The following is a 12,116-nucleotide window of genomic DNA, read 5'->3' as shown; positions in this document are numbered from 1 at the left end:
AAAACAAACAATTGTTTATCTTTTTAAGCTTTGTTTATATTGTCAGACTGGACATTCGAGAACGCCACAGACAGAATAACACATATATAACAGGATATAGCATATACTAGTCGTGGCGCAACGGCTGAGACGGGGGAGGGGAAATATGCTCAAGCTGTTTATACTAGCTAGGATTTCCAACAGACATGGTAGATTTAATTTCACCTTATTTTCGTACTTATATCCAATTAAGGTTAAAGCACGCTGTCCTGGGCACACACCTATTTGGGTTGTCTGTCCAGGACAGTGTGTTAGTTGTTAGTGGTTAGTGTTGATCTTACACCTACCCACCGAGTCGTTAAAACTCGCTCTGGCGTATTACCCAAAAGTCAAACTATCGACTTTCTACGTTTAACACAATAAACAAAAATAATAATCAGTCAAAATGTTCTTGTTCTTGATTCGTTCCAGCCAGTGCACCACGACTGGTATATCAAAGGCCGTGGTATGTACTAGCCTGTCTGTGGGATGGTGAATATAAAAGATCCCTTGCCTGGTAATCGAAAATAGTAGCCCATAAAGTGGCGAAAGCGGGTTTCCTCTCTCAATATTTGTGTGGTCCATAACCATATGTCCGTCGCCATATAACCGTAAATAAAATGTGTTGAGTGTGTCGTTAAATAAAACATTTTTTTTCTTGTTCTTGATCAACAATACGCGACGTTACGGTTTAGTTTGTAAAGCAGTAGTCCATCCCATCATTCTGTAAAAAAACAAAAAGGAAAATTAGTTCAGTTTGGTTTGACGTAAGAAGAAAACTAAAAGTGTTTTGGAAATAACAACAAATTACTATTTTTGCGTGAAATTTACAAATCAATCAGCTCAAAAATAAAATAACTTATAGTACATTCTATAGTATGAAAAAAGGCGTTCCCTGTGGGGCGAACTATATGTTCGTATGTCTCTTTTTCAGATTACTGTCATAACATACAATTGTTTTATTACCTAAGCTATTGTAAGTGAATTTTAGTCCTGTCATTATTCATTATAACATGGCATGTAATGTATTGCAATAGGCCTACTGGCCTTTGAGCATTCACAAAATCCATAAACTAAATAAAATATACGGTGACATATGAATAGCCACACAAAGATTACCAATCATAAAATCCATATACAAATGATTTTGTGTGAGTTGATACCTAAAATATAATCACCCACAACCGGCCTCGGCGGTGTCGTGGTTAAGCCATCGGACATAAGGCTGGTAGGTACTGGGTTCGCAGTCTGGTACCGACTCCCTCCAAAGAGCTAGTTTTAACGACTCATGGGTAGGTGTAAGACCACTACACCGACTTCTCTCTCACTAACACCGCTAACATCTAACCCACTGTCCTGGACAGACAGCCCAGATAGTTGAGGTGTGTGCCCATAACAGAGTTCAGGAACCTTAATTGGATTATAAGCACGAAAGCAAATTGAAATGAATTAATAATCACTCACTAGGCGTGGTTGGGACGTTACCCAGTGATAAAGCGCTCACCCGATGAGCTGTCGGTCTAGGATCAATCCCCGTCGCTGGACCCATTAGGCTATTTCTCGTTCCAGCCAGTGCACCACGACTGGTATATCAAAGGCCGTGGCATGTGCTATCTTGTATATGGTAGGCTGTCTTGTATGTCCATATAAAACATCTACTAATGGAAAACTATAGCGGGTTTCCTATCTAAGAATTACCAAGCGTTTGACATTCAACAGCCGACTGATATATCAAAGGCCGTGGCATGTGCTATCTTGTATATGGTAGGCTGTCTTGTATGTCCATATAAAACATCTCTTTCTACTAATGGAAAACTATAGCGGATTTGCACCACAAGCGTTTGACATTGCCGACTGATATATCAAAGGCCGTGGCATGTGCTATCTTGTATATGGTAGGCTGTCTTGTATGTCCATATAAAACATCTGTTTTTACTAATGGAAAACTATAGCGGGTTTCCTATCTAAGAATTACCAAGCGTTTGACATTCAACAGCCGACTGATATATCAAAGGCCGTGGCATGTGCTATCTTGTATATGGTAGGCTGTCTTGTACTATGGTATAGCTGTTTCCTATCTGAATTATGTCAACAGCCCTGATATATCAAACGTGGCATGTGCTATCTTGTATATCTGTCTTGTATGTCATACTAATGGAAAACTATAGCGGGTTTCCTATCTAAGAATTACCAAGCGTTTGACATTCAACAGCCGACTGATATATCAAAGGCCGTGGCATGTGCTATCTTGTATATGGTAGGCTGTCTTGTATGTCCATATAAAACATCTCTTTCTACTAATGGAAAACTATAGCGGGTTTCCTATCTAAGAATTACCAAGCGTTTGACATTCAACAGCCGACTGATATATCAAAGGCTGTGGCATGTGCTATCTTGTATATGGTAGGCTGTCTTGTATGTCCATATAAAACATCTGTTTTTACTAATATGAAAACTATTAGCTGGTACAGCCGATGATCATATGCTAGTGAAGCAAGGAAACAAACACATTGGTAAATACTGTCTTGTTTTTGAGAAATGTTAGATGTATAGTATAATTAGCTCAAATGATTTGAAACAAGTTTGTTTGTTTGTTTTGTTTAACGAAACTACTAGAGCACATTGATTAATTAATCATCGGCTATTGGATGTCAAACATTTGGTAAATCTGACACATAAGTCATCAACGGAAACCCACTACATTTTTCTTAATACAGCAAGGGATCTTTTATATGCACTTTCCCACACACAGGAACGCACATACCACGACCTTTGTTCAGTTGTGATGCACTGGTTGGAACGAGAAAAAATGCAATCGGTTGGATGGATCCATCGATGTGGTTCGATCCTGCGACGCAAGCACCTCAAGCGAGCACTCAACCGACTGAGCTAAATCCCGCCCCTGATTTAAAACAAAGTTAAATTTGTTAGTACCTCACAGCTGAACTCTATCCCTAAATTCAAACCATGATATACCAGTCGTAGATCATTGGTTGGAATGGGAAATGATGTGATCACCGGGAGAGGTACGTTGAACTTTGTAACCTTTTCGCCCTTCAGACGAGTGCGCTAATAATTGTAAAGTTTTATCAGGGTCTTTCTTAGCCGGTCTCGACCTTTGAGATACGTCCCACTGTTCACCTCATTAGCTCAGAAACACCGACTCATTCTGTCCTACCTATTCACGTACGTTGTAAACTGCAAACACGTTCGTATACATCACCGAAATAAGCTGATATATGGAACACGTTAATTGGCTCATAAATTGCAATTACATTATCTTGTTAAAGGGACATTCCTGACTTTGCTGCACGTGTTAAGATGTTATCGACTAACAGAGACTTTTTAACGACTGTAATTACATATCAAATGTGTTTCTGATCGTTCTAATATTTGTACTAGGTTAAATTTCACTTTATTTCCAAAAACAAGTTTTTTTCGTACGTACGAAATTATTTGAAGACAAATCCAGTATGGGCTTTTTACAAATATTAAGACAACCTGAAACACATTGAATATACAGACACTGATATTCTAAACATGAAAATATATTTAATATGCAAGTTTAATCGTAGAACTATTTTATTAGTCGGAAACATCTTGCAATGCAGCAAACTCGGGAATGTCCCTTTAAGAAAGCATAAATAAAGGTCTATACTGTGTGTCCAAGACTTTGTTTACAGGTAGGTGTTGGGCGTACAGGTTACCTGAACGTGGAAGAAGTCAATTCAAGTCACTGACCCCCAGATACCGCGATACGTACCTGTTCTGTTATGCATAAAATGCATCTGGACGTTAAAGTTAGTTTTGTTTAACGTCCCCACTAGATCACATTGATTTATTAATCATCGGCATTTGGTAATTTTGACATATAGTCTTAGAAAACCCGCTCAAATATATTTGGACGTAGCCCAGTGGTAAAGAGCTTTCTTGGTGTGCGGTCGGTCAATGATCGATCCTCATCGGTGGTCCCATTGCGCTATTTCTCATCCCAGCCAGTGTACCATGACTGATGTAACAAAACCCGTGGTATGTGCTATCTTGTCTGTGGGATTGAGCATATAAAAGATCATTTGCTACTAGTAGACAAGCATAGCGGATTTCCTCTCTAAGACTATATGTCGCGACTAATGTGACATCCAATAGCCGATGATTAATAAATCAATGTGTTCTAGTTGTGTGGTTAAACAAAACAAATTTTAACTAATGGCGTCGTTATAAAAAACAAACTTTAGAGATATCACAAACACCAAGGGTAGATTATATAATTAAGGATTGAATCTCATTAGCGGACCCATTTGTTTTTCCCCCATCCCAGTCAATGACCCACGTCTGGTATATCAAAGGTCGTGGTATGTATGTGGAAAATACATATAAAATATCAATAGCTTCCAATGGAAAAATTTAGCGGGTTTCCTTTGAAGACTACGTGTTGGAATTATAAAATTTTTGACAACTAGTAACCGATAGTTATTTGACAGTGTGCTCTAATGGTGTCGTTTTGTTTAATGACACCACTAGAGCACATTGATTAATTAATCATCGGCTATTGGATGTCAAACATTTGGTAATTCTGACACGTAGTCATAAGAGAAAACCCGCTACATTTTTCCATTATCAGCAAGGGATCTTTTATATACATTTTCCCACAGACAGGAAAGCACATACCACGGTCTTTGACCAGTTGTGGTGCACTGGTTGGAAAGAGAAAAAACCCAATCACTTGAATTGATTCACCGAGGTGATTCGATCCTGCGACGTAAGCTCCTCAGGCGAGCGTTCAATCGACTGAGCTAAATCCGGACTCTCGTTACACGAGAACAAACTTTAACCGTAAAAGGTAAATCTGACTAACCCGCACAAAAAACCAGCAAAAACAAACAAACAAACAAACAGCAACAACAACCAATAAACAAACAAACAGCAACAACAACAAATAAACAAACAGCAACAACAACAACAAATAAACAAACAAACAGCAACAACAACAAACAAACAGCAACAACAACAAATAAACAAACAAACAGCAACAAATAAACAATAAAAAAATAACAAAACAAAACAAACACAACAAAAACGAAACAGAATTCCCGTACACACACCCCCCCAATAAAAAAAATAAAATAAAATAAAATAAAATAAAAATAAAATAAAAAAAATTAAATTAAATTAAATTAAATTAAATTAAATTAAATAAATAAATAAATAAAACCTACCGAGTATTTCACAATATTACGGAAGATTTATGCTCACAGGAAATTACTAGATTTCGTAACATCACTGACAAAAATATACACTGGCTATTAAGGTTTGTGATGTATATGTGCGTGTGTGTGTGTGTGTGTGTGTGTGTGTGTGTGTGTGTGTGTGTATATGTATATGTATATGCATATGTATATGTATATGTGAACATGACCGAACTGAATATAATTAAATAAAAGAAGGTATAATAAATCTGTATCATTAATATTTGTTACCCCCGTCATGAATAATGTTGTTTTTCTTTTTGTTTATTTGTTTATTGTTTGTTTGTGCGTTTGTATGTGTATATATCTGATGTGATGTGATGTGATGTGTGTGTGTGATGTGTGTGTGTGTGTGTGTGTGTGTGTGTGTGTGTGTGTGTGTGTGTGTGTGTGTGTGTGTGTGTGTGTGTGTGTGTATGTATATGTATATGTATATGTGAACATGACCGAACTGAATATAATTAAATAAAAGAAGGCATAATAAATCTGTATCAAACTGAGGAAAACAGAATTAACCAATTTCTTCCAACAAAACACTCAAAACAAACGGCAATAACAACACATACACGCACGCGCGCACACATACATATACACACAGCATACACACATCATACACATACAGAGCATGCACCCACAGCACCCCCCCCCCCCCCCCACACACACACACACACATCACATCACATAAGATATATACACATACAAACACACACAACAAACAAACAATAAACAAATAAACAAAAACAAAAACATTATTCATGACGGGGGTAACAATAAATATGAAAATGACATTTCAGTGAAGTGGTTAAGAAAAATGAACCTTCAAATTTATATGCGTTCATATTTTATTTTTAATTGTCATGATTTTCTTATCTCTTTTTTTTTATAGAGAAGATATATTGTGTGCATTACATTTAAAGATAAATGTAGATTGTGGGTGGTTGCTAATTATATTCAATTTTATCCCGCGGCCATTTTCAGGCGCACCTGTAGAATGTTTGATGGTATGTGTATTTGTCTCTATTACGCATCTTACGGTATTAAAACAAATTAAGTGTTTCACATTGCTGAAAGTAACTAACTAAAACACACTCGACTAAAAACAGTGCCAGTGGGAAAGAGTTAGAGTTAAAGGGACATACCCTAGTTTTTAAACACTAAGGCATATTTTCGACTATTATAGCCGTTTTTGATAACTAAAATCATACTTTACTTAGATTTTATGGTTTAGATGATCAATTTCCGTACATTCGAAGTGTTTTTGGTCATCCTGGTGTTTTTAATATCACAAAATGCATTTCTCATATATATTTTTTTTAAACGCACGTGCGTCTGAGAAGTAAGAGTTATGGAGTCAAGTTTTAGTCTGTTTTTAGAGGGTATTTCACCATTTCAAAGTCACAGACTCATGTTTCTCTCAATTGTAACTCTATACAAATGTGTTACAGGTTTGTAGATTAACTAAACTTAGTGTTAATTCTCACCGGTTGAAACTAGGGTATGCCCCTTTAAAGTATTTTTTTAACTAACGGCACAACTATAGCACATTGGTTTATTCATCATCGGCTATCGGATGTGAAACATTTGGTAATTTTTTAATCGAAGTAACCCATAACCTCTTTCCGTTAGTAGCAAGGGATATTTTATATGAACCATTCCACAGACAGGATAGCACGTGCCAAGACCACTGATGTACCAGTCGTGGTGCACTGCCTGGAACGACACCTAGCCCAATGGTCCCACTGACGGGGATCGATCCTAGATCAGGATAGCGCTTATCACTGGGCTACGTCCCGTAAAAGAAATTAAATCTTTCTCACTGTGACCAACTAAAGTGACCAACCAAAACACACTTGAATAGAAAACGGTAAAAAGGGGGGGGGGGGGGGGGGGGGGAGAGACCCTCGCCTAAATCCGCGCCTAAGTTTTTTGGACCCGCCCTGCGATAATCAACAAGCCGTTGGAAGTTGAGTGCAAGTGGTGTCAAGAAAGCGTACGACATCCATGTCCTTGTTTATGGATGAAATCGGTCAAAAGCATCCATCTTCTGTCCCGTTAAAAATCGGCTTCACATACTAGTAACTAGGTACGGAACACGAGACATGGATTGCGCTGGTAGTGTGAGGACCTAACGGGAGCTCTTCTAAAGGTAAGGTAAAGAAATAAATAATAGTATATTACACACCTGTTAAATATATAGTACTATGCTAATTACACGTAAATTATACGCTTGTGTGCGTGTATCTCGTATTTATAGACGTTTTATTGTATCTATATTTTATACAATAGACGTGAATGAGGGATCAACACCACACTAAGTATCGTATTTAGCGGAGATTTTCTATATTATAACTGTTCATTATTAAAAATCGAAATTTAGCACATCATACAGAACAATTATTAAAATTCTACAATTATGAGTGTTTACTTTGTTTTTATTTAAAAAAGCAAACAAACAAATAAAAAACTACGTTTCTACATCATACAACATTATAACATTATATTGCTAGAGGAAACTTTCTGAGTGAATACAGTTTAGAAACCGCTAATTTAATTTATCACATTAAACAAAATAATATTATTCTGTATTATAATCAAATATAGTAGTGAAATATCCCTGGTATAGTTTTACATTATTAACAAATAATCTATCTAAACGAGTCCCCCCCCCCCCCCCCCCCCCCCCACACACACACATACACACAGAGAGAGAGAGAGAGAGAGAGAGAGAGAGAGAGAGAGAGAGAGAGAGAGAGAGAGAGAGAGAGAGAGAGAGAGAGAGAGAGAGAGAGAGAGAGAGAAAGAGAGAGAGAGAGAGAGGAGAACAACAACAACAAAAACAACCCAAGCAACAACAAACAAGCAGCTGTGATAGCTAACTGGTTGTCCAGTGTAGTAGCTAGCAGAAATGTCCCTATCATGCAAAACCGTTAAACAATATCGTATGTACTTTTTTATTTTTATAAGCTTATGGTTTTTTTCCATCAACAAAAACCACTAAATCTGCATATATCTCTACAAATAGATTAAATACAATACGATTATTCAGTGGTAATTCAGCACATCATACAAAACATTATTCAGAATGGTGACTCAGCACAAAGAAAACCTTTATTGAAAACAGTTATTCAAAATGGTAAATCAGCATACCATACAAATCCATTATTCAGAGTGGTAGCTCAACAAATGGAAAAAAACCCATTCATTTTAGCATAATATACGGGGATTTATCCGATTATAGATTTGCACCATACAAAAGCATTAAACACAACATAAAGAAACAATATTATCCTATACTTTTTTTTTAAAGTGTAATTCTTGTGGTATGGTGTTTTATTGACACAAAAATTATCTATTCTATATATAATTGTCATTTATTATCAAAGAGCTTAAAGAAGAAATATCTACATAAAAAAAAAACATTTAGTAATTTGGGTACTGTAACAATGCAAAGTTGCTGTAAAATAGTAACCAAAAATCATAATACATCGTGTACTTGAAAATATTGTATGAGGGTCTTGTAAGACAGAATCTTGTATTCGATTCTTTTGTTCTTTGTACAATAAAATATGTTTTTAATTAAAAACTTGAAAATCACTATTATCGTCCACGGAAAACTACAATATAGTAAAACTATATATATACTGGTGTTATAAATTTGAAAATTACCGGGAACATTAGTTTTTGATCTCTTCCAGATGTGTTCCAGTGATACGGTTCCGACATCGTATATGCACAATTCTCTTGTTTACAGATGTTTCATTTATTTTATGAATAGTACTCAAACCTGTAATTTATCATTTATTTTATTTATGGACGATTACCATACATAAAAATAACACCAATATCATTAAAGGGACATTCCTGAGTTTCTTGCAATTTTTAAGATGTTATCGACTAACAGAGACTTTTTGACGACTGTAATTACATATCAAATATATTTTTCTGCATAAAATATTAGTGGCTGTATATTAAACGTGTTTCTGGTCGTTCTAATGTTTGTACTGGGTTAAATTTCATTTTATTTCCTAAAACCGATTTTTTCGTAGACAAAATCCAGTTTTGGCTTCTTACAAATATTAACACGATCAGAAACGCATTGAATATACAGACATTGATATTCAAAACAAGAAAATATATTTAATATGTAAGTTTAATCGTAGAACTATTTTAATAGTCGGAAACATCTTACAATGCAGCAAACTCGGGAATGTCCCTTTAAATGTTTACGTGTCTAAACACTTAAACACTTTTTAAAATTACAAAATTAATACCTTTTAAATGCATATGCTTCTTCTATTTAGTCATTTTCTCAGAAACAATTTTACAGTGTATCGGGAAATCACATTTCCTGCAGGACAGCGTTTTACAACTGTGGGAGATTTTGCTAGTAGAATGTTCCAGACGTGGCCTACTGTCACCAATCATGTTCATTTATCATATAACAGCACAATATATCAGACATGTTACAGGTGGTTCTGCAATCAGTGTCAACAATTAACACGATAAAATATGTTGGTGTATGCCACTCCTCGAGAAAAAGGTTATTTATGACATTGTTCTGACATTCAAAATACTATGTCTATACAGCTGTCAGAATTCAAGTCGAGCTAAGTCGAGCAAAGTCAACATATCGAGTAACCCCACCCGACCCCCAACCAAAAAACTAAACAAAACAAAAAACAACAACAACAAAAAAACAACAAACAAAAAACCCCAAAAACCAACAACAACAAACAACCCAAGAATTGATAATACTACTGAATATGGAATTATATAACAATAATGGGTGCTGAATAGAAATAATAGCTATATTAACAATCTTTGACCTTTGGGCCTGAATGTTAGTAAACTGTTTTGAAATATCAGTTATAGTCTCCATACATTTTATATACAATTCCATATACACATGAGAGAGAGAGAGAGAGAAAGAGAGAGAGAGAGAGAGAGAGAGGAGAGAGAGAGAGACGAGAGAGAGAGAGAGAGAGAGAGAGAGAGAGAGAGAGCGAGGGGGGGGGGGATACTTCTGGAGGCATAAACCTGTCAAAGCAATTAATTTAAACTTGACATTGTAAACATAACATTATCTTTCTTCGAGTTGTACATCAAAGTCCAGGACATGTATTACCATGTAATATTTCCATATACTTACCATTTGTGACACCCAATAGCCGATATGTATTTTTGTGCTGGGGTGTCGTTAAACATTCATTCATTCATTCATTCATTCATTACCATGTAATGATGTTTTAATTTACAAAGTTATTAGTAACTTTCTTCGAATGGTATATCAAAGTCCAAGGCATGTACTTACTGTGTCATAATATGTTTGTATTTTACAAAGATTAAAATATCTTCCAACCTCTTTTTCAGATTCAGAAGATAAAAGTATTCCTTATGGAAAACGTTATTCTGAATAACCTAACATGGGACAGTTCCATTTTGACACCAGGTTCAGGCACGACGCCAGGGTCGGACACGCCAGCGGAGAACGTCTTCGACTACATCATCCACGTCTACGTGTACCGCGTCATCTACGCAGTGGGCTTCCTCGGCAACATCATTTCTCTGCTGGTATGGATACAGACGAAGAACCGCGCGCCGCCCATATGTTTCTTCATCGCTATCTGCATTGCCGACACCCTGGTCCTCATCACCCACAGCATAGAGAAACACTACATCTACGTCAACTACCTTTGTCAGATCATCCATGTCTTCTTCTTCGCAGTTCAGATCTTTGCGATCCTGCTTGTGGTGGGCATGTCCGTGGAACAGTACATCTCTATATGTCGGCCATTGAAGGAGTACAAGGTAACACACAGACGGATATGGAAAGCGATATCCGGTTTAGCATTGGTGGCCATCGTTGCCGGGTCCCTGGAAGGTTATTTCTGGGCTCTGGATGACGACCGGAAGATCTGCACTCTTCGCAAAGGGGTCAACTCCCTCTATAGCTGGATCTACGGTTATGCAGTCTTAGTCTGCCTTTTCATAATCCCGGTGATTGCTATCATTACCCTGAACGCAATGGTGTGGTATGCAGTCAAGAAAGCAAGACATAAGACTTTCGCTTACGGGAGATCGATGAGAAGGGCTAAAACTCGGTTCAACAAGACCTTCCATTTTGTGTCCTTGCATCTCGCAATCGGGGAACTGCTGTATGCGATGATTCACATTTCCATATACGGACACTACATCGACGGACACGAGTCCGAAAAACTCTCTGGACGATGGCCGAGTTACTACATAACATCTCTGCCGTTTTTAATAGCCGACATTATATCGTTGAGCAGTTACGCACTGGACATAACATTTTTCACTCTGAGTAGTAGGACCTTCCGAAAAGCTGCCCTACGTATTGTAGGATGCAGAAAACAACTTGAGCAGACGATAGTTTCCCGGTTTGAAACTGAAGATACGTGTTTTAAAGTTGTTCCAGTTCCTCTTCGGGTTAGAGACCAGACAAACTGAACCACTGAATATATATTATTAGTATATGTATATTATAAATATCAGCCATCGCTGGTCATGCTTTTATACTACAAATTAAACTATTTTAAAATTACATTCCGTAAATTGTCATAAAAATGTACTGTCTTATTTATAGTCCTTCCCATCAGGGATCGTCGTTTTCTTACGGATATGATTCTATTTTTTAGCCGATTATTATTTTTTTTTTCAATTGCACACAAAAATAGATGGGTTTGTTTTTATTTTTTATTTCCAAAAATCCTTTATCTTTCTTCTTATAGTAAATTAAACTGAAATTATTTGCAAAGAAAACCCAACAACAGTAATCATGGAGGATAGGCAGGACTATAGTTGTGATCTTCGATTTTCAGTTGTAAGTGTGAT

The 12,116-nt window shown here is 36.6% G+C and overlaps 1 protein-coding gene across 2 annotated transcripts; it reads left to right on the top strand.

Moving 5' to 3' along the window:
• Window positions 1-7,153: 7,153 nt before the first annotated feature.
• On the top strand, window positions 7,154-11,826 carry LOC121388733 (vasopressin V1a receptor-like). 2 transcript variants are annotated; one of them, XM_041520213.1, is made up of 2 exons: window positions 7,154-7,410; window positions 10,635-11,826. In XM_041520213.1, exon 2 carries the CDS (start codon window positions 10,659-10,661, stop codon window positions 11,730-11,732), a length of 1,074 nt encoding a protein of 357 aa, XP_041376147.1. In that variant the 5' UTR covers window positions 7,154-7,410; window positions 10,635-10,658; the 3' UTR covers window positions 11,733-11,826. The 2 variants fall into 2 exon arrangements, with proteins under 2 accessions (XP_041376147.1, XP_041376148.1); XM_041520214.1 differs by having other exon boundaries at window positions 7,154-7,415.
• The last annotated feature ends 290 nt before the right edge of the window (window positions 11,827-12,116 follow it).

Source organism: Gigantopelta aegis, chromosome 14, assembly GCF_016097555.1.
Source record: "Gigantopelta aegis isolate Gae_Host chromosome 14, Gae_host_genome, whole genome shotgun sequence".
NCBI lineage: Eukaryota > Metazoa > Mollusca > Gastropoda > Neomphalida > Peltospiridae > Gigantopelta > Gigantopelta aegis.
This window is presented reverse-complemented; position numbering and strand designations above follow the sequence as displayed.